Source organism: Drosophila virilis, unplaced genomic scaffold, assembly GCF_030788295.1.
Source record: "Drosophila virilis strain 15010-1051.87 unplaced genomic scaffold, Dvir_AGI_RSII-ME tig00001317, whole genome shotgun sequence".
NCBI classification, from domain to species: domain Eukaryota; kingdom Metazoa; phylum Arthropoda; class Insecta; order Diptera; family Drosophilidae; genus Drosophila; species Drosophila virilis.
This window is the reverse complement of record NW_027212833.1, coordinates 10,001-37,719: the sequence shown is the minus strand read 5'-3', so window position 1 is coordinate 37,719 and position 27,719 is coordinate 10,001. Positions and strand designations below refer to the sequence as shown.

Sequence of the window (27,719 nt, the reverse complement as noted above, 5' to 3'; positions counted from 1 at the left end):
CTCAGAATTTTTGTGGCATCCCTATTTATAGTTACATTTTCCAAGCTGAAATGAAAATTGAGATAGAACCGTATTTCGAATAGTTAAAGAAATTAACAATGGTTTCTATGCAATTCGTGTTGCAACCACTTCCAGGAACTGATGAACAATTCATTGAAAGGTAATAACACTATAAATATTAAAAAATTGATTTCATAAATACATATGTACTTATTATTGATCATCTGCACATGTTAAACACATGTATGTATACATATCGGTTTAACTTAATAATAAAAAAGTATATTAAAATTATGTGTATAATATCTTTATATTCATATGAACATATATGAATATTTTGGGACTTAAAGTATTTCTTATAATGTATTAAATGATTATGTTGTAAGCTCTTATGTATTTGTGTATAAACATATATGTGCATACATAAGCATTTAAGTTTACTTTGTATGTAACCCTGATATGTATATTTATGTCCACACAGGAACGTACAAAATATGAAGACGGTCTTTTTCTAAATTGATACGTTATTGTATTTTCTAACGCATAGGTATGCGTTCCCATATGTATTTGCATATTTCATTGCACCGCGGCACAAGCAGCATGCATAATAAAAACTGTATATATGCAGATAGATACTTATCAGTATGCAGGTGTAATTTAATTTGTAGTTTGTTAATATTTTCGAGTGAGTTTCTAATAACAACTGCACTATTTAGCTATGCTAAACTCAATGCAAGCTTACGAATTTCATTGGGCTTACAATTTTTTTTTTTTTTTTTGATATTTTTGTATTGATATTTTGGTAATTATATTAATTAAATATTAATTAAGTTTGAATATCTTAAATTTTCATAGAAAATTGTGCAATTCTACACTATTTATTTCGATAATAGTTAAGTTCATCCCCCTTTTTTTTTGTTTATTTTTGCATTATTTTGAGTGTGGAAGTCAAATCAGTCTTACAAGGAATATAGATTTTCTATTATCTGACATGCGAGAAAGAACTTAATGCCATGTTTATGTCTTTATTTTTAACTCTTAATATTTTATTGTTGCCGGCAAAAATAGATATAATAAAATACTTGTATCAATCAAAACATAACATTTATTTGGTTAAAACTATATCTAGACATGATTTTGATGGTTATTCAACAAATGTTCACGAATTTTTAATTTAGAATACGAGAAGTCTCTGATAAAGTAAACCGCTTCGGTTCTGGGACTCATAGAATATTTGAGCAATTGAAAATACCAGTAAGGGAGGTGGTAATTGGACCTAATCATATTGGAGTACTTCTGGAAGATGGAAAAGCGTTCCGGGTCGCCTTCTCTATCAATTCTGAAAAGCTTGATTTGACTAAATCTGACAATAAGTGGTATGTTATATCATCCATGTAAATTTATGATAATGATTATGCTTGTTCAAAGTACTCCATCTGGTGGAGTTGCAGCAGCAAATGCTCCAAAGGCACCGTCATCTTCTCGGCCTATGGCTCGCTCTCGAGCTCGGCTTCTGCGAGCAACAGGTAGGACCAGCTCAAGTGGACAAGGCTCCGGATCTAGAAGTACAGGTGTAATAATTGGAGGTAGCTCCTCTAATCGACCCCTAGTAACAGTGCCAGCCACCTATGTGCCTGAGGAGCTTATATCTCAAGCAGAAGTGGTATTACAAGGCAAGAGTAGGAATCTAATTATAAGAGAACTTCAGGTATTTAAGAAACTTAAATATATTTTAAAATTCCCAGTTTTTCTAAACATTTAAAATTATAGCGCACAAATCTTGATGTGAACTTAGCTGTGAATAATTTGCTTTCCCGAGATGATGAAGAGGCAGAAGATACAGAAGAGGGTGGAGACAACTATGTTCCAGAAGACCTAATTTCACTATTGGACAATGGATTTTCCGGTGACAATAATAGCGTCATAATCGATCCATCAGACGGCCTTTTCTCAGAGGAAATATTTAGTAATTATTCGAGCATTAGAAAGTAAGTTCTGTCAATAATACATATTTGCAAGTATTTTTGTTATCTTTAATAACGCCATCGGTAATCTTTTGTACTTAACTTGACGACTTGTTAATACCATAAGTCGTAAAACACAAACAAATGAGTAACGTATATCGGGTTTAATAACTATAAACATCCTATGAATAACTCTTTTTCTAGTCTACTTTTCGATCGAATTCGTAGCGAACGAAACAACGCAAGCTCGAGTAGCGCAGATAATAACCAGTCTAATAGAACATCGGCATCTTCCACCGGTGTTATAGCAGGAAATGCCAGTCTTTCAGCTCAGATAACTTCTGCCAATGCTGATCGCGAAGCATTTAGCCGCTGGCGTGATCGTCAGTACTATGGCCCCCGCCGTTGGATTAGTAAAGATGAATACACGTGGGATAAAGATACTGGTTAGTAAAAAAAAAATTTTAAAAAAGCAATAAAAACAATACAATAACAATACTTTTTTGTAGATCCCAAAAAGAAAGAACCCTCTTCAATGCCCTCGCCAATATGGATATCAGAAGAATTGCAACCATGGCCTGATAAAGTTTTCATTCGATTTAAGACTATTGGAGCGTTGTATTCCGAATTTATTGCGCTCTCAGAAAATGGAGAATTGCATCAATGGCGCTGGTCGGACTTGGAGCCCTACAAATCAGATGTAAGATTAAATATATAAATACGACTGCTTATTTTTAAAATTCTATAACAAATTTGCGTGAGAATTGTGTAAATCGCGACTTTAGCCTCACGCTAATTGGTAATATACGTATTGCAAGCAAACTCGAATGACAAAGGGATGGTACTCATCTTGTTTTACCCTGAACCCATTAAAAATGTGTAAAAAGTGCTAGAATCTATTTGTGCAAACGTATGTAACAGGCAGAAGGAAGTATCCCCAACCCCATAAAGTATATATATTCTTGATCAGCGTCAATAGCTGAGTCGATCTAGCCATGTCCGTTCGTCTGTCAGAGTTACCAAATTTGACATGTAGTTTCTTGAATATTATATATGTTTATACCAAGTATCAATAAACGTGTAGCGCCATCTGCATTTGGTGTTTATAGAAGAGGGTTTGGGGTATCCCCTGATCGGGATCTCCCGACAAGAGCCTCATGTTTTTTTTATAACTGCTAAGGCAAACGAGCTCGTTAGGTGTTGGTAGAAGAGGGTTCAGGGTAGCCGTCGGGAACTCCTGACTTAAGCCGCTTGTGTATAATTTTATGCAAAAAAATAATAACCGGGCCGGAAAAGTATAATTTTAAATGCTCGGTCAAATCTTGATTTTAGGCTTACATACGAAAAATGCATTTATTTTTCATTTCATTTTCTCCTTATTCTATAGACGGACAATGTTTATCATCCAAAAACCTTGACACTTAACATTACTGAAAAAGTGGAGCTTATTTCAGCAAATTTTATAAGATGTTCTATAGTAACTGAGTCAAATCGAGTAGCCACTTGGATGGACGAACAACTGGGATATCTCGGAGCTAAATTAGAGCACGCAGCTACAGCTTTTAATGAGTTCAACATGGATCCTATTACAACAATACATGTTTGCTCGTTATACACAGCCGTTAGAACCGATAATAATAATATTTATTGGTGGGGAGTTCTCCCATTCGATCAACGCCGCTACTTATGGGATAAATTTCGAACAAAAACAAAAAAACCATTTAAAATGATTGTGGCTGATATTAACGTGGGATCACAAGTTGTTATGAAAAAGTGTCCTATTTACCAAACAGGATCAATTGGTTTTACCTGCACCAATGGTGTACCCAAAGTTGGACAGTTATTAAACTCTGTGTGGGATTTCGCAGACGTTTGCCGGATGAAAATCTTAAATGTTGGTTCAACTTTAGGATCCGATAAATGTCAGACGACTGGAACGATTGCTAATGATAAGGATATTTCTAAGACAGCACCTATACAAGCTACAAGTTCTAACAAGAGTGGACAAATAAGTTCAACAAGTAAAGAGTCAACTGATCGTATTGACATGCCTCCACCGCCTTCGCCAGCGTCTAGCACTTGTAGTGATACCGGCAGTGTTACTTCACACAAGCGCACTAAAAGAATGACTGCTAAAGAAGATGGTAACAGTTGCCAAGAGGGCAGAAAAGATGAGGAACTATGGCAACTTAAAGACGTTGTCTTCGTAGAGGACAAAGTGGGCCCGGTTGGAAAAGTTCTTAAGGTTGATGGCGACTATGTTGCGGTCCGATTTCCACCATTAAGCTGCGTCGGTGGTGCTAGCGGCTTAGCCAGTAAAGATGATGGAAAAGAGGATGACTGGCAACAGTGCCGTCTATTGCGACGCGAAGATGTCCAAGTCTATCGAACTGCAGTTTCGTCGCGAGGACCAGATTGGTTACAAAAACAACCAAAGAAAATAAATATTGGTGCCGATCCAGCGAGCGCTCAGCTTCTTACAATAGCGGTTGATACCCGTGGTATTCATGTGATTAAAAAGGTGTTCGGGAAAATACATTATAGCCTTTATAACTTATACAACAGCAAGCAAGAACAAAACTGCCAATTTCCCACAGACTGTGCATCATTTATAGGCGCGTCTACCAATAACATTACAATGGCCTGCAATAATGATTGCAACGGTAACAGCAGTACAATTGTGTTGAGAGATGGCAATGGAGCACTTTATCCACTGGCTAAGGACTGTATCGGCTCAATAAAAGACCCTCAGTGGTTCGATTTGCCGCCAGTTAGATCTGTTACTATGGCCACAATATCGCTCCCGCCGTCAGTATCTTGCATTAATCTTAAGTCAAAAGTTTGCATGACTGCACTGCTTTTTGAAACCCAAAAACTTATGCCACATATACTGAGATGTGATGTTAAAAACTGCATAGCTGTCTTGATGCGACTTGAAAAAGAAGATCGCAAAGATACGATTTCTGTTGTTGAAGAACGTTGCGATGGTAACCGGAACATATTTCATGCCTGTGTAGTGATGTGTGCTCCAACATCTAACAAGGACACACAACATTTATCAGACCTTACCAACAGTAGCTCAGAAAAAAAAACTGCCACTTCTGGAGTTACAATGCCACGTGCAGGACCGTCTTTATCATACGGCAGCGCATTTGGAAATGGGAACAATTTAAACGAGAATTCTAGCTTCGCTACGGTCCCAGGTGGCATCAGTACATCAACTACTGCATCATTAAACAGAGAAACCCGAATAAGTCTTCGTGACATGATGCATCGACTTATTAATACAGAACAGGCAGAGCAGAATAGTCAATCAGCGACAAGTGCAGGGGAGGATCATGCCTATATTCCATTACCCTGGTCCCTTGAATCAGGAACGGCTAGCAACCTTAGCACAACCGGAGCTCAAAATGTAGCGGATATGGTTGAAGAAGATGTTTTGAAAATATTGCCGTCGTCGTCCCAAAACATTAGTGTATCAAACAGTAAAATGGGAACTCCAAATTATACATTGGACCTATTACAACGACGTGAACACGCCATTCTGATCCTTCAACATATGTGTGCCAGTGTTGCTATGCGACCTTACCTTTACCAAATGCTAAGCGCCAAGGATGGTCAAGGTCAAACCGCATTCATGCTTGCTGTTTCATGTCGCGCTTACGAAGCTGGTATAATAATATTAAATACAATTCTTAGTGTTTCTGATCATGACACGCATCTTAAGGAAGCAATGATTTTCCCCAGTGGGTCGCCAGCTGATCAATCCCCTCTTCATGTTATTTGCTATAACGATACATGCTCCTTCACTTGGACAGGTGCAGATCATATAAACCAAAACATATTTGAGTGTAAGACTTGCGGCTTAACTGGTTCTCTATGTTGCTGCACTGAATGCGCTCGTGTCTGTCACAAGGGGCACGACTGCAAACTTAAACGCACGGCGCCGACAGCTTACTGTGACTGCTGGGAGAAGTGCAAATGTAAAGCACTTATTGCAGGAAATCTAACTAAGCGGTTTGCATTACTCTGCAAACTTGTATCTTGCACTGATTTGGTCACAAAATTTAACTCAAAGGGTGAATCCATATTGCTATTTCTCATTCAGACTGTGGGGCGGCAGATAGTCGAGCAAAGGCAATACCGCTTCAATGTAAGAGTGCGTAATGTAGGTAACACAGGAAATGCAAGTGGAAGCAACACAGTCATAACGAATAGAAAATCTTCATCTCTAGACATCGATAGTGACATGCCTGACCATGATCTCGAGCCACCTAAATTTGCCAGAAAAGCTTTAGAACGTCTTTTGATTGACTGGCAAGCGGTTCGTTCAATGATTATGAGCGGCGCAGAAATAAATGAAGCTAATATAAATATACACGGAAATGTTGGCGAAGGAGGTAACTCTGAAAGTTTCAATGTTTTTATGCAATCTCAGCATGGTTCCACACTACTGGACAAGTTTACTCACAGCTTGATAGTAAAATGCACAAGCGATCATTTAGATACCTTGCTGCTGACGCTCGTGCGGGAGTTGCAAAATGTAGTTGTTGTTGAACGATGTAAAGAAGCAGAGGAAGTTGCACGACGTTTTGTACGGTCTGTGGCGCGTGTGTTTGTAATTTTTAATTTGGAGAAACAACCAAACCCAGAGAAACGAAAGAGTCACACTTCATGCAACAAATATGTTCAAAGTTGTGTTAAGGTGTTTCAGACGCTGCACAAAATCTCAATTGAGGAGTTGTGCGAGGTATCTGAAGCCTTGATAGCACCAGTAAGACTTGGTGTCGTGCGACCTACAGCTCCGTTTACAATGTCTTCATCAAATTTGGATGTAAGTTAATTAAATATTTTCCATGCCAATTAACCAACCTGTATTGATATATATTTTTTAGAATTCAGATGATTTGTTTAGCGTAGAGCCACTGGCACCTTCTAATGTTGAGTCAACTGCTGAGCAGATCGTAGTACATAACGTTATCAATGTGCAAAATCCAAACTTTAATGTTCAACAAAATTATGATGTGGTTGCTATGGACAGTGAGTACCTAAATATTTTCAATGTGAATAATATCAAGATTCAGAGAATTCAAATTTAGCGCTTAGAGATGCTTCTGAATCAGAAGAAATTCCAAACCGTGAATCTAATTTGAGTAGCCATGATGATGATTTGATAGAGAACCAGCGGAATGAAGAAGGAATGCAGGATGATGAAAGTGATAACGATTTCACATTTAATGACGCCGAAACGGAATCTGATTCGGATGACAATCAAAGCAATCAAGATGCACAAAGGAGCGCTCAAACAGGTGCAACTGTTGGTTCTGAAACAGGTATTATATACGTTAATTCTTTGTTTATATTGTAGACTATGCTCAAAAAAAAGTATATCGCAAAGCACTGATGAAGCCCTAAAGGCGTTAAAGTCCTTTAACGATCTGATAGATCAAAAAGAAATTAGGTTTGCATAGCATTTTTAGGAGGCGCCCTCTTCTATCATCAGCGCAGGCTTTGCTACCCGACAAAGCGAGTCGGCCAAGGCGATCTTGTATATATTTTTTCCTGTTATGTATGAGTGGCCACAAGATCGAATTGTTTGACCAGTTTGTCATTATCTGGGAGGTGGGTATGACCATCTCCTAAAGATATTTGTGGCAGTTGTAAAAATACATTATAGTGGCTGATTTCGTTCAAACCACTTGGTTGCTTGGCTTTCACAATATGAAAAAACCTTGAAATCAGTACCTGTAATCCTGCACTTCAGTAATCCTGTTATTCATGGCTTAGTTGTCTGTACGGTAGACTGGCAAGAGAGAAGTCGCTGATGCAACTCTAGCAGCAATTATAAACTTATAGTTTTTCTTTTTTCGCATGAAGCCCGATGCAACGTAATTCAATCCCTCCTTACGCCAAACGGACTGAGGGGCGCAGTCGAATAACTTACGTCAAGAGTTGCGAAGAACAAACATCACTATAGGCTTGGACTATCTATTAACCCAATAATTCTGAACAAAAGATTTAAAACGATGAAAAAAAGCTTCCGTACAGAACTTCTTTTAATGCTATTGTAGTCATCGAAAAGAGGTGCAAGGTATTTTAAGTTGAATAAACGTCCATATTAACGTGATGGTCTAAATTGGGAAGATCAACCTGGTTGAGTTGATTTCGACCATGTTTATTGTTGGAATAAATATAGCACCATGCATAATTCTACGATTGATTAAAGAGAGGAAATTAATCATCAGAATACTTGAATACAATTGCAATAAAAGAAACCTAATTTAATGAGCGGAACTAAACAATAATTTTCTATACAGATTCAATTTTTCCATTGCTTATTAAATATTGTGAAGACCAGTCGTATCAGACAAGGATCTGATACGAAAAGAGATTTAAGGGTCATTGTTGTACATAAATCGTTAAACCCCCTTTTTAAGGATGACAACCAGATCACTCTTAATACGTTTGGAAGTGTGTAAGAAATCAGTCTGCAATAGTTTCTATAGAAGATCATTAGCTTACATTTGGAACAATTTATATTTTAAAAGTTAACTTGTTACCAAAACTAAAAGCCATCAATGCCGGCTGGTAATAAATTATATGATACCCTATTCTTATATGTAAGACACAAGTTTACATCATCGGCATCCATTAGTACGTCATCGAGGGTCTTTATATACCCATTGAAAATGGCTAAAGAAGGTAAAATGTATTTGGGCAAATGTATGTCACAGCCAGAAGGAAGCCTCTCCGTCCCTATAAAGGTTATATATTCTTGATCAGCATCAATAGTCGAGTCGATCTAGCCATGGCCGTCTGTCCGAACGTATGTATGTAGAGACTTGAAATTAAATAGCTGTAGGTCCTAGTGCCTGCGTAGATTGAGTTTGTTTCCGATAATCGATAACTTACTCCGTTTCCAAGAAATCGATAAAATTCGATATAAAAATCCGATCTTCTCAGCAGTTTTGGTAAATAAAAAGAGCTTGTCACCAAAATGATATGTTGCTTCTAGATTAGTGTATATATATCAAGTATCTTTCATTTTATAGCTATCACTACCTCCCCCTACTACCTAATAGCTATAAATCAAGTTAATAAAGCAATTTATGCTGCCCACCAATAAAAGCCGCAATTTAAATGCAATTGACTTTTTGAGAATACACAAATATTCTATGGTACAATAAGATATTCTGTAAAAAACTTCATAAAAAACGGTTAAGAATGAACCAAAGCTTTGTTTTACTGCGCAATTGAATGGGACAGCTAGCGCAAATTTCATGAATTCTGTATACATGTACACTAACATTCATGAACGTCTGCTCCGAATTTTATCAACAGGATTAAAAATGCGATTGTCTTCTGTGCTGCTATCTAAATTCGTTTTTTTTTTTTCAATAATACACAAGTATTGTGAGTTTGAACTCTGCCAAGGAAAATTTGTTTTTTTTTTTTTAAATTTATCTTTATTACTTCAAACGAGCGCGTTGAGCGAACTGCATTTGTTGTTGGAATAGGAGAGTTCAGGATATTCCCTAATCGGGAGCTCCCGATGAGAACCTGCACCTTTTTTTTTAAATTAATCTTCATTACTACTAAAGCAAAAGATTGCGTTGCGCGAGCTATATTTATTGTTGGAATAAGAGAGTTCTGGGTATCCTCCAGTCGAAAGCTCCCGACTATAACCTCTTACATCTTTTGTTTGTTTTAATAATAATAAAAAGGTCTTTAGGACGTCAATTCAACAATGCAATGCAATTCCAAAGCGAAAGGAAACATTGAAGAATCTGAAATGTTCGGTTTTCACCAAGTCTCTTTGAAAGAGATAAGATCCAAATTGAAAGCAACGGTGGTCCCAAGACCACTTTATTTTTGATAGGCAAAGATGTTTGTTTTTTGACGCTACAACCAATTTTAGCGCCACTAGAATAGAGTTGTAACGAACTCCGATTTGTCCGTTATTTATACCCTGAACCCAAGTGTATATATTCCCTTGTGCTACATTTCTGCTACTAATATTAAGACGAGTGAAAAAGTACAATTGAGAAATGAAAGAGAATGTAAAATGAAAGACATAATGTGCAATGTCCTCATTTTTATATCCTGAGCCCATTAAAATGGGTATAAGGGTATATTGTGTTTGTGCAAAATCCAAATGTATGTAACAGGCATCTCTGACCCCATAAAGTATATATATTCTTGATCAGCATCAATAGCGAGTCGATCTAGCCACGTCCGTCTGTCTGTCTGTCCGTGCGTCCGTCTGTGTGTCCGTATGTATGAACACAAGGATTTCAGAACCTGTAAGAGCTAGAAATTTTAGATGTAGGTGCTCCTAGTGCCTGCGCAGATCGAGTTGTTTCCGATAATCGATAACTTACTCCGTTTCCAAGCAATCGATAAAAATCGATATCGATATTCTGTGTTTCGGGCAATACGCGACCCAATCGAATTTTTGGAGCTTGCCAAAGAATACATGCGTACTGTATTGTACTTATTGTACTACTATTGTACTTATGGTTAACTAAAAAGAAACAATTATAAAGAACATTTATATGTTAACTTCAACTCATTTTTTTTTTGTTCCGTAATCCAATTGAAAAGGTACAAACAGGATAGCAAATAGATAGAAGCATCTTAGACCCCATATGTATTCTTGGTCAGTATAAATAGCCGAGTCGATCTATCCATGACCGTCCGTCTTTTCGTATGCATGAAGGAGTCTATCTCAGAACCTATAAGAGCTTCAGACTTACAATTTTGAAAGTAGTACCTCCTAGTGCAATCGCAGTATGAGTTGTTTGCTATAATCGATAACATGCGCTGTTTCCAAGCACTGGATAAATATAAATATCTTAATTCTGTTTTTTGCGTAAATTTGTTAGGTTTTATAAGGTGGTCACCAAATGTGAAGCTTCTAGAATTTGATTGCTATTTTTTAATAGCTATTGCCATCCAATCGAATAAATAAAACAATTGGGGCTACCCGCCAACTTATTTTGTCACTTTCAGAGTATCCTAATGCGATAGCACAATAAGATTTACTGCAGATTTCTAGATCGGTTAAGAAAAACATAAGTTATTAAAGAAATCGTATTGTTATATTGGCAAGCGACTTGGTTGCATGCGCAAAGCAGTATAATATTGTCATCAAATGACATAGAAGAAGCCTAGTAGTCTCTGAGTTTTAAAGATATCGTCCTAAAACATTGCATAGGTCCGTCTTTCTTTTGCAGGTAGATCATATCGATTAAAAATAGGTTCCTGTATGAAAAACATGTATTTATTAGCATCACTCTCTTCTCCCTACAAATATGCATAATTTTATCAACATCAGAGCAATATATCATACTAGCTGTCATAGGAACAATCGGTCGAGTAATAGGTTCTTCTATTTCTCTTGTTTCTAAAGGTATGATTGTCATTATTCACCCTACGAGCTTCACATATCTGCAAAAGGAGAAATGCCTACAAGAGTATTAAATCAACGGCGTATCGAAGGAATCCTTACTTGCCGTTTTATTTCTATTCGGAATTGCAATTTTGATTGTGTTGCACGCAGTACTCTGTGTATTTTTTGTTATTTCATTTTTTTTTTAAACAAGAGCCAATTTTTATGTTTTCTGTGAGATATGAGGCTATGATGCGTAGCACAAGATGCATTTTGTTTTTGGTAAAAGGAGGTTCAAGGTATCCGCAGGTAGAATACTTTTGATTAGAGAACTTTTACTTGGTATGACTCTTAATATCAACAATTTAAATTATTCCAAAAGTGTGAAGTCTAATTATTTCAATACCCACCGGCAATCTTTACCCAATTGCCTCTATAGAGCAGTGTCCTTATATATAGGAAATTTATTTCAAAAAACAAAAAAATTAACAAGTAAAATAATTTATTTGTAGACATAGGAGTTCTTTTTCTGGAAGACGAATCTGGCGATTCCTCTGCCCAAGAGGAAGATGGTTCTGAAGATGGTGAATCGGACGATCAATCGGATGAATTTAGTTTTAACGATCAGCAGCTTGAGCGCCGTAACATTAATCCTAACTCACGCAACGATCTCACCCCGCAAACAATGCAATGGGCAATCAGAAGTCGCGACAATGCCCGTTCTTCGGTTCGCGTTCCTACTGGTTCCAATCTAGTTTTTATTGATCCTATGGCGTTGCGCCGATCTACTGTGCCAGCCAGCACTGCGGTCAATACGCCATCTGCCGAGTCACATACAATGGCGACTACTGCAAGCAATTTAGGTCGAGCTTTTGGTATAACAATTCGACAAATATCTGAACTTTTAGCAATTATGTCATACAATGTGATGAATGATATTGAAACATCTTTAAAAATTCACATTGAAGAAGCTGTTGCAGTTCAAGTAAGTATAAAATTTGGTAAATATACTCATCATGCATATTTAAACCATTTATATTGTGTAAAAGGCATTTGTTGAAAAAAGATTGAAACCAACTTGGGACTGGATGTTTACCGTGATGGACGGAACAGAGGCGCAGTTGAAATTCGGTGCATATTTGACGAACTATACAGATCCAAATCATCCGTTGCATCCCCTCAATCTTAGCGCACAAGCGGTAACAAGCCAAGCTTCTACTTCGACTTCTTCAACTGTGGGCGTGAATGTGATTGGTAAAACCGAATGAAAAATGGGAATGAAACATTATATTAAACTTTTTTAAAAATTAGGTTCAAGTTCTCGACGAGATTTCTTTACATATTGTCTTTCATTAATGCGCGCTCACACATCGGAGCATAGAGATGCACTGCCGGTATTAGACATAACAGCATTACGGCATATTTCGTACGTGCTTGATGCATTCATATACTATATGCGCAATGATACCAGCTTTTACGATAAAAACGATTCTATTTCTGGACGAGTAAATAACTTATCGAATTTTGTCGAAACCGATGATACTGACGATGAATTATGCAACATTGGAGATTCCAACACCGAAAGACAGTGTCCTACCAATTCGTCGTCCAACATAAATATTCGCAAATCCGCATTCTTCACCAGATCCGACTCAACTCTTAGTTTGGGCTGCTCTGCACCAGAAGGATTCGATCTTCCACTTGATATGGCTATGCCACTAGCTGACAAACCACATTTACTGCAGCCAAATTCAAAGCGACAGGAACTTTTTGCTAATCTTCCACTGCATACAGTTACTACTGTAAAACACAGCACAGTCAAAAGTAACATATGCCATCAGGGATCTATTGACGAACCTCCTACAAGGTTAGGATTCTCGAATTTTATGAAATCCGATGCTTCTGCAAATGCGATTGATGTGACTCACCATACTACAGAACACGAAAATAATGTAGAAACGGTCGAAATAAATGATGACAGCAGAACATATAAAGACGAAGACACTGCAGATTCAAATATTTACGTTCAATTAAAGAAAAAACAGGGCTTAGATGACTTAAAACTACAGAAAGGAACTGAAGGTAAGTGTTTTTTCATTCAAATTTATGTACTGCGTTTGTAATTTCATCAAGATCTCCTATCAGCTCATAGATTACTTTGCATTAAAGTAAATAAACGAATATGCTTATTTTTAAGATTATCTGGCAGCTATTTGCAAATAAAACCAGCTATTGTTGGTATATTAAATACCCTGGTAGGTTCAGAAATTACTAAAGACAAATGTTTCCGTTTACCATAATGTAACTTTTTACCTATCATTACGTGAAGCCAAAAGCTTTCGTATACCGGAATGTTCATTTTTACCTAGCATTCCCAAGGGTATATAATTGGTCCCATTCAAAGTTTCATTACGGTAGTTTGAAAACTGAGATACTAGGTTGCATAGAAATGATTCATCTGTTGTTATGGATCAAGAATGTTTATATATTATGGATTTGGAGGGTTTCCCTTTATTATTATATAAAGTAATGTACAGTAAAAATACTCTAGTGCGCTAATGTAGATTTCAAGAAACCAGTTCCACACTATAAAAAATCGTATCCTCAAATAATTTCTAGGTGGTTGGTGAACAAAAATTAATGGAGTTTAAAATTAAGCCCCTTGTTTAATAATCCCTACAAAAATATAGAAACTAGTTGTAGTTTTCAGAAATATACACAGCATATGTCTTGGTCTTTATGTGCATATTTTCTTTTGCGATGTATTCGATTTTACTGATTACATTATTAAAATATGCATTATAGAAATTATTCTTCAACAAATAAAACTATACAAGCATATGTAAGTAACATACAAAAATTTCTGTAAAAGCAGTGAATATATCAATATAACAGGTATTAATACAATGTCATCTTATTCCGGCGTCTCATTTAAAATGTATCCATATTTGTTGTCGTCTTTTTATACCCATTGATAATGGGTAAAAAGGGTATGTTTTTCTGCAAATGTATGTAACCGGCTGAAAAATAGCATCTCTGACTTCATTAAGTATATATTCTTGATCCGTATGCATGCACGCGTTAATAAAAGAGATAGGCGCGTCAAATTTTTAATGTAGGTCCTCCTGTCCGTGCAGTACGAGTTTCTTTCCGATAATCGATAGCTTTCCTCGTTGCCAAGTAATTGATAAAATATAAGTTGGTAAATTTGACATTTAGGAGTTTAGCATACACAGATTAATTATCTGTTATTTTATAGCTTTTGACCCAACCAGAAAATCGATTGGAATGACTCACTAATTTAAGCTACAATTTTAATGCAGTTGTCTTTTTAAAGCAAAAGAATATTTTTTAGCATATTTAGATCTACTTCCTAAAGATAAGTTAAGAAGAACCGAAGAAAAAACATTTGATGTTTTATTGGCAAGCAAGTTTGCGGCAACTTGCATAAACTAGCAATAATTTCTAATGTGCACACACATACATACACATAAATCGAGTTCCAATTGCAGTTGTATCGTATACAGCGCTAAAATATCAAATTTTATGATTTTTAATATGCTCCGTATATACTTCACCAAGCTGTTTGTTTCCTTAACCAAGAAAATGTTATCTTCGAATTTAGCTGTTTTTGCTTCTGTTTACAATATAAATTTTCAATTTCTGTAATCTTATATTAAATTTTTATTGATTGGATAATCAACACGTTAAAGACAACATGGATACAGAGGATGTACAAATGATTGATGTTATGGCAGGTCCGAATACAGCGACAGATCTTTTAATAACAACTCGACCAGAAGTTATTATTGCACCAAGCCAAAATCGCATTGGTATTACAGATGATGTTGTGCCAATACAGAGCTCCTTATCAGTATCAGCAGTTCGAAGCGTTATTGTACGAGCTGGAACATCTACTCTTAAACTAGAATCGGATGACAGTAGTTTGCCCGAATGTAAAAATGCATCGGCTACTGGAATACAACTAAAATGTGATAATTGTCGAGAAAAAGCACCATCCCAGGCAGCAATGTTTCCTATTCGTGGCTCTTTGTTTTACAAGAGCAGTACTTCAGAACTGCCATCGTGGAACTTTCTGTTAAGTCGATGGAAACTGGCTCTTGATCTGTTCGGACGTGTTTTTATGGATGATGTAGGTATGGAACACGGATCTGTATTGCCAGAATTGAGAGGCTTTCCTGTTAAGGAAATGCGCTTTAGAAGACATATGGAAAAGCTCCGAAATGGACAACAGCGCGACTTGGTTCTTTGTAAACTTGAACGAAATAGAGAAAGTTTAATTATCCAAACTTTTAAAGAATTAAATGCTCAGTTCGGAACCCAAAATCGACGAGCTCAGCCACCCATTACATTTAACAGAGTTAAGGTGACATTTAAAGATGAACCAGGTGAAGGATCAGGAGTGGCGCGAAGCTTTTATACTTCTATTTCGGAAGCGCTGTTAGCCAGTGCAAAAATGCCAAATCTCGATTCTGTGCAAGTGGGAGGTACTCATAGTAAGTACGGGGTACCATTCTCAAGCATACTGCGTAGCAGAACCGTTTCTGCCTCAAGTCGTGATCCACCCACACTGCAGCGGCGAGGAACTGGTAGTAAAATATTATGGCGCACAGCTCGGGAGCGTAAGGCATTAAATGCCGATGCCAGACCGTACAACCCATCTAGCAATGGAGGTATATTAAAACCTTGCACCATTAATATATCCGTTGAGCACCATATTTATTTAAATTTAATGTTGATATAGATAACACAGCGACGGAGAGCTCGAACGACCATTTATCTGTCCACCTCCAACAACTTGGCGAGCGTCTCTATCCAAAGGTTAGTAAAATATTTTATAATTTAAAAACAGAAATTATAAATTGATATGTCTAGATCCACTCAATAAACTCATCGCACGCAGCGAAAATAACAGGCATGCTTCTGGAAATACCAACCCCTCAACTACTATCTGTCCTGTCTTCAGATGAGACACTAAGGCAAAAAGTTAACGAAGCCGTTGACATCATAAATTTTAAACAAAAATCCGAAATAAACATACAAAGCCAACAAAAAAAATCACCATCTGCGGCACTTGTTGAACCGATGGAAGACGATAATGAGCCATTATTTTACTCTCCGGGTAAACGTGGCTTTTATACCCCACGACAAGGGCTTGCGTCTTTTGAACGAATTAATGCATTTAGAAATATTGGCAGGTTAGAACAAGATGATCAAGATGAGTGACACATGGATTCGAAATATATTTTATTTTTGGTTTTTATCTAGGCTTATCGGGCTATGTCTATTGCAAAATGAATTACTCCCGCTGTTCCTTCAAAGACATGTGTTAAAGTACATGCTTGGTCGAAAAATCAAATTTCATGACCTTGCCTTCTTCGATCCAGCGTTGTATGAATCATTTAGACAAATTATACAAAATGCCCAAACTAAAGAAGGAGAAGAAACCATCAACCGAATGGAGCTTAGTTTTGTGTAAGTGTACTGAAACCTGTCCATTATATTATATTTACCCTAAGATCATGCTCTTCAGAATTGATTTGATGAAAGAAGAAGGTTGTGGCAACCGTGAATTAATCCCTGGCGGACGCGATGTGCCAGTAACGTCAAATAACATATTCGAATATATAAGGCGTTACACGGAATATAGGCTCATTAAATCACAAGAGAAGGCACTCGAGGTTAAGTTTACAAATTTAACATAAGTCTGCAAATCATTAATATATAAATTTACAGGCTTTAAAAGACGGTATTTTTGATGTCTTACCAGACAATTGTATGAACAGCTTGACCGCTGAAGATTTACGTTTACTCTTGAATGGTGTGGGCGATATCAACGTTTCAACACTGATTTCCTATACAACTTTTAATGACGAATCAAGTGAAGGTCCTGACAAACTTTTAAAATTTAAAAGATGGTTTTGGAGTATTGTGGAAAAAATGAATACGTTAGAGCGACAAGATTTGGTAAGTATTTTTTAATTAACCTAAAATACTTTTGCTTAAATACTTTTGCTGTTTTTTTTCCATTACAGGTATATTTTTGGACAGGATCTCCAGCTTTGCCAGCTTCAGAAGAAGGATTTCAGCCTCTACCATCTGTTACCATACGACCTGCAGATGACTCACATCTTCCTACTGCAAACACTTGTATATCTCGACTGTATATCCCTCTTTATTCCAGCAAATCAATTTTACGTAGTAAAATGCTGATGGCCATTAAATCCAAAAACTTTGGGTTCGTGTGAGCAAATAATTACCAATCTTTGGTTTATGTTAATAATGACGGTTATTTGCTTATTATGAATTTCTTGGTATATGAGAAATTTTTAGATATTCCACAATTGTAACGAATCATATATGTATGTATAACCATTCCTTTAATTTGGATCTGACTTTATAAATGTTGCAATAGTTCTGTTTTAAGATAACGTCTTTGAAGAGGAAATCATGAGGTCATTCCTTCCTTGATATAGTTCGACTGGATACACAACACTAAGGAATTGTTAAAATGAACAAAGATTAAGATGTAGGAGTTAGGTCAAGTTTGCTTTTATTATTACATTTATTTGAATGTAGGAAATGTAATAAACTACAATATATAAATATGTATATTAACCAGGGAATAAAAATATCATGGTAACCACCTATATAAACTTGAATGATTTATGAGTTTTTTTATTTAATCGCGCATAAGAATATGTTAAAACTTCTCTCAGATGGGGATGATAAATGCATAATTTCATGCCGTAGTAAGTTGGTAAGGATCTCAGAAGTTATAAAATGCGCTATCCTTGCACTAAATGATTTGGCGACCATAGAGTTTGACAAGAATGTAAGTACATTGGCGGACATTTCCAGTCCTTGCCCGTACACCTCTGAAACATAATTAAACAGTTAAACAGTTTACAGGGTGGTTAAACATAATTACCCTTAGTAGAGGGTAGTTCATAGTAAATATTAAAAAAAAGCTCAATTAATACAAACACCTATGCCAAACATTACTGTTAAAAAATGTAACTTTGATTTCGGAACACCGACAAAGATTATAAATTAGAATTTTAAAATCTAATGACTAACAAACCATAATCAGGAAGCGGCTTACGAACATAACCATTAGTGACTTCATGGAAGTTTTCCAACTCAAGGTTCTATTAAATAACGTTAAAAAAAATCTAGGTTTTAACAACTTTCTTCAGAAAAAACACATGTGGCGTGTGCTCAACACCTACATACTTGAGTTACGGTGTATTTCTCCTTACCTTCGATGAAGAGGTATTGACGAATGGTTCATTAAACCATAGTTTAAATAGTACTTTGAACAAATCTGCTGTTCAATCGGCGTCAACTCTGGCCCTTTCAAAGACCGAGTATAGAGAATCTGTACATTGGCGAAACGATATTTTATTGATTATCTGGATTGCCCGCGACTATCTTTTCGGCAAATTTCTTTTCCTTTTACTTTACTGTTTCTAACCAGTGTCAGAGCTCGAAAGCAGCTAAAGGTTAAATTGATTACATGAGACACTTGTCGCTGCTAAATATGCGCATATGAGCAACGAATAACAGTGCCCTTTAATAGTAGTTGCAAGACTTTGACAGACTGCAAGAGTTGCAACTAATTAATTCCCAATACTTGTGTGCAGCAAAATAAAAAGCAGATTACAAAGAGCGCGCAAACATTTTCTCTTAGGCTGTAATTACGATTCTGATGTTGATAACTATATGCAGCCTTTGGTGTAACCTCTGTTGGTTACTTGACCAAATATTCTCCCCCCGTTGAAAAGCAAGGGCTTTCAACATCAGCCCGTTTGGGCAGCAAACACAGCTTTCGTACGGCTCTGCGTATGACTCCAGTCGCAGTCTGAAGCACAGCGACTCTGGATAACCTACCGGACCGCGTAATCAGCTCTAGCTCTTAGTGGCCACTTTAGCGTTGGTAAATTCTCGTCCTTTACAAGGGCGACACAACTAATTAAGAGCCTTGGCTGAGGATTACGCTATTTGGAGCGCTGTTGAAGAAGCGTTAAATATTCTCCGCCCAAAATACTTTTGGAGATATGTGATGAGCTGCAAATTGTTCAGCCGATTGAAATTAAACTGAAACGTCGTCACCAAAAGAACCGGCAGAATAATAGTAAGTAAACGATGACTTGCTCGAAAAATGTCCAGAATTCTGCAGTAAATAATGTAATCAGTACAAAGTGTTAGACGTGGAACAACATAAATTAACTAAGATAATGTCCCAAGAAAAATTTCGGACATTAATAAAAACCGCTCGAAAAAGAATTTCGTAGTACAAATACAATGTTTAAACTAACGTTTAGACGGTATCAATATCGGAACTCAGAAGTAGAAACATATAATGATGCAGAAATTCGAATAACTGTTCCGTAAAACGAAACATTAAATATTGTAAAATCGTTGCCAACCTTCGAAGGAAAATATGTTAATTACGTCTCATTCAAAACATTATTAACATTAGATGCAATGAGAAACAAAATCAAAATAGCTATACGTCACAAATGCGTTCAAGCGTTACATATGGTTAGTTGACAAGAAATGTCGATTGTCGTGCAAAGAAATATGGAAACTCTGCAATAAGACAAAGTAGAAAAAGCTTACCATACGAACCAGCAAAACGATTTTAATCCACGACAAAATCATAGCATAGACGGTTTACCTATATTTATTTCGGGAACTAAGAAATCGTTTAGCAAAGTGTTTTTTTCAGCAAGACAGAAGGTTTTCCTATCGCTTTAGCCTTAGCTCAAGATGTAGAATGCCATCACGAACGTTACACGTTCGTTACCAACTATGTTAGGAGTGTGGCACCCCATCCCACCACACAAAGCGTTATTTTGTTAGAAGAGAAAGATTGAACACATGCGTGGCTGAAAGGCAAGCGCTATTAGCGACAACAATTGTCATTTTCTCTACTGGCGAATACGAAAATTGCGGGCATTAACTAAAAAGGCAGCCCAGATACTAAACTTACCTAGATGAAGGGCGAGCACAAAAATTTGTGGTGTTGACTTTAGGTCAACGTATGTGTGCATGTGTTTCTATAAACAAATAAAAGTAAATGCACATAATATAGATTAGTTGATCCGCAATTTAAAAAAAATGTAGAGTAGATATATTGTTTGGAGCCGACATGTATACAAACATTTTAAAAATGCAGTAACAAAAATCGACGGGCTTCTCGGCCAGAACACAGAATTCGGGTGGATAGTGTCTGGGTGCACGGAATCCAAAGAAGAGGAAAACATAGTCGCGTTAACCATTGAGGTTAAAGAATTGACGAGATTTGGGAGACAGAAGATGAGGATAAAAAAGATGTAAAAACTAAAATCTACGAGAACATTTGTATTGAATCAATATTCCGTTTAAGAAAGAAAATGAGTTAGGAGAATCAAGACCACAAGCGGTGACACGGTTCCTAAACTTAAAAAACAATTCAAATGAAATACACAGCTGAAGAAGGGTTAAATCAATTTCTTAAAAGAGTGTATTGGCCTAGGGCTTATCATCCAGTCCAGCGAAACGGAAAGTATTATATACCGCATAAGGCAGTGTTAAGAGACTCTAGTCCCACATCCAGTAGTTATCGATGCATCCGCAAAAGCCATGAACCACAAAGGTTTGAATGAAATGATGTGGGTGGGAACTCTGGTTTCTGGCCCAAAAAGAAAGGCGTTTTAAAAGTTGTGGCAGTTTGCCATCAATGCAGATAAAACACGTTAGAGTTTCTAGTCGGGAGCTCCCGACTAGGGGATACACTGAACCCTCTTCCTTCAACATCAAATGCATATATATATTTTATTTTAGAAGCTATATGTCAAGTTTGGTTACTCTAGCTCTTATTATATACCAAAATCGCCCAAAAAACAGGATATCGATTTCGATTTTTATCGATTTCTTGGAAACGGAGTAAGTTATCGATTATCGGAAATAAACTCGATCTGAGCGGGAACTAGGAGCACCTACATCTCAAATTTCAAGTCTCTAGCTCTTATAGCTCTGAGATCCTTGCGTTCATACGGACATGGCTAGATCGACTCGGCTATTGATGCTGATCAAGAATATATATATTTTATGGGGTCGGAGATGCTTCCTTCTGCCTGTTACATACATTGTTACATTTGAATTTCACACATATACAATATACCCTTAAACCCATTTTTAATGGGTTCAGGGTATAAAAAAAGAGAGACTGCAAATCAACAGATTATAACTACAAGCTCACAATGGTTACATACGGAACCGCATCACCCCATACTAAGCACCAAGACTGCTGGTTAAGGTCGCAAATAATTGCAAAAATAACATTATTGGGGAAACAAATCAGAAAAACAAAAGATATTTTTTTGAAGCTGGCGGAAGATTGTTTTAATTTGAGAAAATGGATTGCAAATAACCCAGTGATTATAGAACATGTAGAAAATACAGAGGAAATTGAAGTAAAAGCAATTGAATAAAATGAGTCTATTTAAACCTTGGAACTACAGTGGGAAGCTTTGAAAGACGAGTTTAAAATTAATGTCAGTTGTGAGGGCTCAAAAAACAAATGAAATGCAAATTTTATCCACGCTTGCAAGGAATTATGGGCCTTCAGGTTGTCTTTCTCCGGTTATAGTTGTAGGAAAATTATTCATGCAAAAATTAAGGGTTGACAAATATAGATTATACTTAGATATAGATATAGATATTGATATTGATATTGATATTGATATTGATATTGATATTGATATTGATATTGATATTGATATTGATATTGATATTGATATTGATATTGATATTGATATTGATATTGATATTGATATTGATATTGATATTGATATTGATATTGATATTGATATTGATATTGATATTGATATTGATATTGATATTGATATTGATATTGATATTGATATTGATATTGATATTGATATTGATATTGATATTGATATTGATATTGATATTGATATTGATATTGATATTGATATTGATATTGATATTGATATTGATTTGATATTGATATTGATATTGATATTGATATTGATATTGATATTGATATTGATATGATATTGATATTGATATTGATATTGATATTGATATTGATATTGATATTGATATTGATATTGATATTGATATTGATATTGATATTGATATTGATATTGATATTGATATTGATATTGATATTGATATTGATATTGATATTGATATTGATATTGATATTGATATTGATATTGATATTGATATTGATATTGATATTGATATTGATATGATATTGATATTGATATTGATATTGATATTGATATTGATATTGATATTGATATTGATATTGATATTGATATTGATATTGATATTGATATTGATATTGATATTGATATTGATATTGATATTGATATTGATATTGATATTGATATTGATATTGATATGATATTGATATTGATATTGTATTGATATTGATATTGATATTGATATTGATATTGATATTGATATTGATATTGATATTGATATTGATATTGATATTGATATTGATATTGATATTGATATTGATATTGATATTGATATTGATATTGATATTGATATTGATATTGATATTGATATTGATATTGATATTGATATTGATATTGATATTGATATTGATATTGATATTGATATTGATATTGATATTGATATTGATATTGATATTGATATTGATATTGATATTGATATTGATATTGATATTGATATTGATATTGATATTGATATTGATATTGATATTGATATTGATATTGATATTGATATTGATATTGATATTGATATTGATATTGATATTGATATTGATATTGATATTGATATTGATATTGATATTGATATTGATATTGATATTGATATTGATATTGATATGATATTGATATTTATATTGATATTGATATTGATATTGATATTGATATTGATATTGATATTGATATTGATATTGATATTGATATTGATATTGATATTGATATTGATATTGATATTGATATTGATATTGTATGATATGATATTGATATTGATATTGATATTGATATGATATTGATATTGATATTGATATTGATATTGATATGATATTGATTATTGATATTTGATATTGATATTGATATTGATATTGATATTGATATTTGATATTGTATTGATATTGATATTGATATTGATATTGTATTATTGATATTGATAATTGATATTGATATATATTGATATTGCTATTGATATTGATATTGATCTTGTATTGAATTGAAATTGGATATTGATATTGATCTTGATATTATATTGATATTGATATGCTATTGCTATTGATTATTGATATTGATATGATATTTGATATTGATATTGATACTTGATATGATATTGATATTGATATTGATATTGATATTGATATTGATATTGTCTTGATATTGATATTGATATTTGCTATTGATATTGATATTGATTTGATATTGTTATTGATTCTTGATATTGATATTTGATTTGATTATTTAGTTGATTATTGATATGCTATTGATATTGATATTGATATTGAAGATTTGATATTGATTATTGATATTGATATTGTATTGATATTGATATTGATATTGATATTGATATTGATATTGATATTGATATTGATATTGATATTGATATTGATATTGATATTGATATTGATATTGATATTGATATTGATATTGATATTGATATTGATATTGATATTGATATTGATATTGATATTGATATTGATATTGATATGATATTGATATTGATATGATATTGATATTGATATTGATATTGATATTGATATTGATATTGATATTGATATTGATATTGATATTGATATTGATATTGATATTGATATTGATATTGATATTGATATTGATATTGATATTGATATTGATATTGATATTGATATTGATATTGATATTGATATTGATATTGATATTGATATTGATATTGATATTGATATTGATATTGATATTGATATTGATATTGATATTGATATTGATATTGATATTGATATTGATATTGATATTGATATTGATATTGATATTGATATTGATATTGATATTGATATTGATATTGATATTGATATAGATATAGATATAGATATAGATATAGATATAGATATAGATATAGATATAGATATAGATATAGATATAGATATAGATATAGATATAGATATAGATATAGATATAGATATAGATATAGATACAGATACAGATACAGATACAGATACAGACACAGATATAGATATAGATATAGATATAGATATAGATATAGATATAGATATAGATATAGATATAGATATAGATATAGATATAGATATAGATATAGATATAGATATAGCTATAGATCTAAGATATAGATATAGATATAGATATAGATATAGATATAGATATATCAGATATAGATATAGATTTAGATATAGAATAGATATAGATATGAGATAGATATAGCTATAGATTATAGATATGATATAGATATAGATTATAGATATAGATATAGATATAGATATAAGATATAAATATAGCTATAGATATAGATATAGATATAGATATAGATATAGATATCGATATAGATATAGATTATAGATATAGATACTAGATATAGATATAATATGATATGGATATGGATATGGATACTGGATATGGATATGGCTATAGCTATAGATATGGATATAGATATAAATATAAATATGTGATATGGATATGATATGGATATAGATATAGATATAGATATTAGATATAGATATAGATATGATAATAGATATAGATATAGATATAGATATAGATATAGATATAGATATAGATATAGATATAGATATAGATAGATATAGATATAGATATAGATATAGATATAGATATAGATATAGATATAGATATAGATATAGATATAGATATAGATATAGATATAGATATAGATATAGATATAGATATAGATATAGATATAGATATAGATATAGATATAGATATAGATATAGATATAGATATAGATATAGATATAGATATAGATATAGATATAGATTAGATATAGATATTAGATATAGATATAGATATAGATATAGATAGATATAGATATAGATATTAGATATAGATATAGATATAGATATAGAATAGATATAGATATAGATATAGATATAGATATAGATATAGATATAGATATAGATATAGATATAGATATAGATATAGATATAGATATAGATATAGATATAGATATAGATATAGATTATAAAACATGTAGAAAATACAGAGGAAATTGAAGTAAAAGCAATTGAATAAAATGAGTCTATTTAAACCTTGGAACTACAGTGGGAAGCTTTGAAAGACGAGTTTAAAATTAAGGTCAGTTGTGAGGGCTCAAAAAACAAATGAAATGCAAATTTTATCCACGCTGCAAGAATTATGGGCCTTCAGGTTGTCTTTCTCCGGTTTATAGTTGTAGGAAATTATTCATTGCAAAAATTAAGGGTTGACAATATAGATTATACTTAGATATAGATATAGATATTGATATTGATATTGATATTGATATTGATATTGATATTATGATTGATATTGATATTGATATTTGATATTGATATTGATATTGATATTGATATTGATATTGCTATTGATATTGATATTGATATTGATATTGATTATTGTATTGATATGATATTGATATTGATATTGATATTGATATTGATATTGATATTGATATTGCTATTGATATTGATATTGATATTGATATTGATATTGATATTGATATTGATATTGATATTGCTATTGATATTGATATTGATATTGATATTGATATTGATATTGATATTGATATATTGATATTGATTGATTTGATATTGATATTGATTATGATATTGATATTGATATTGATATTGATATTGATATTGATATTGATATTGATATTGATTATTGATATTGATATTGATATTGATATTGATTGATATTGATATTGATATGATATTGATATTGATATTGATATTGATATTGATATTGATATTGATATTGATATTGATATTGATATTGATATTGATATTGATATTGATATTGATTTGATATTGATATTGATATTTTGATATGATATTGATTGATATTGATATTGCTATTGATATTGATATTGATATTGATATTGATATTGATATTGATATTGATATTGATATTGATATTGATATTGATATTGATATTGATATTGATATAGATATTGATATTGATATTGATATTGATATGATATTGATATTGATATTGATATTGATATTGATATTGATTTGATATGATATTGATATTGATATTGATATTGCTATTGATATTGATATTGATATTGATATTGATATTGATATTGATATTGATATTGATATTGATATTGATATTGATATTGATATTGATATGATATTGATATTGATATTGATATTGATATTGATATTGATATTGATATTGATTGATATTGATATTGATATTGATATTGATATTGATATTGATATTGATATTGATATTGATATTGATATTGATATTGATATTGATATTGATATTGATATTGATATTGATATTGATATTGATATTGATATTGATATTGATATTGATATTGATATTGATATTGATATTGATATTGATATTGATATTGATATTGATATTGATATTGATATTGATATGATATTGATATTGATATTGATATTGATATTGATATTGATATTGATATTGATATTGATATTGATATGATATTGATATTGATATTGATATTGATATTGATTGATATTGATATGATATTGATATTGATATTGATATTGATATTGATATTGATATTGATATTGATATTGATATTGATATTGATATTGATATTGATATGATATTGATATTGATATTGATATTGATATTGATATTGATATTGATATTGCTGATATTGATATTGATATTGATATTGATTGATATTGATATTGCTATTGATATTGATATTGATATTGATATTGATATTGATATTGATATTGATATTGATATTGATATTGATATTGATATTGATATTGATATTGATATTGATATTGATATTGATATTGATATGATATTGATATTGATATTGATATTGATATTGATATTGATATTGATATTGATATTGATATTGATATTGATATTGATATTGATATTGATATTGATATTGATATTGATATTGATATTGATATTGATATTGATATGATATTGATATTGATATTGATATTGATATTGATATTGATATTGATATTGATATTGATATTGATATTGATATTGATATTGATATTGATATGATATTGATATTGATATTGATATGATATGATATTGATATTGATATTGATATTGATATGATATGATATTGATATTGATATTGATATTGATATGATATTG

The 27,719-nt window shown here is 32.9% G+C and overlaps 2 protein-coding genes across 4 annotated transcripts in view; one reads left to right on the top strand and one right to left on the bottom strand.

Annotated features, from left to right (window-relative positions):
* hyd (E3 ubiquitin-protein ligase hyd) lies at positions 1 to 18,038 on the top strand. 3 transcript variants are annotated; one of them, XR_001449757.3, is made up of 20 exons: positions 1 to 160; positions 1,179 to 1,376; positions 1,429 to 1,708; positions 1,771 to 1,988; positions 2,169 to 2,410; positions 2,474 to 2,664; positions 3,352 to 6,798; positions 6,860 to 7,004; positions 7,064 to 7,297; positions 11,868 to 12,340; positions 12,405 to 12,609; positions 12,667 to 13,437; positions 15,069 to 16,049; positions 16,121 to 16,197; positions 16,252 to 16,574; positions 16,645 to 16,851; positions 16,910 to 17,057; positions 17,113 to 17,343; positions 17,412 to 17,738; positions 17,804 to 18,038. XR_001449757.3 is itself a non-coding variant. In XM_002058714.4 (19 exons), exons 1-19 carry the CDS (start codon positions 99 to 101, stop codon positions 17,622 to 17,624), a joined length of 8,646 nt encoding a protein of 2,881 aa, XP_002058750.1. In that variant the 5' UTR covers positions 1 to 98; the 3' UTR covers positions 17,625 to 18,038. The 3 variants fall into 3 exon arrangements, 1 of the variants encoding a protein (XP_002058750.1); XR_001449756.3 differs by having other exon boundaries at positions 17,792 to 18,038; XM_002058714.4 differs by having other exon boundaries at positions 17,412 to 18,038.
* The window catches only part of LOC116649894 (uncharacterized), a 19,594-nt gene continuing 9,666 nt past the window's right edge, over positions 17,792 to 27,719 (bottom strand). Inside the window, exon 2 of the mRNA XM_070210860.1 lies at positions 17,792 to 18,254. Coding sequence (XP_070066961.1) covers positions 18,176 to 18,254 — 79 coding nt within the window. The 3' untranslated portion in view covers positions 17,792 to 18,175. The remainder of the gene's footprint in view (positions 18,255 to 27,719) is intronic.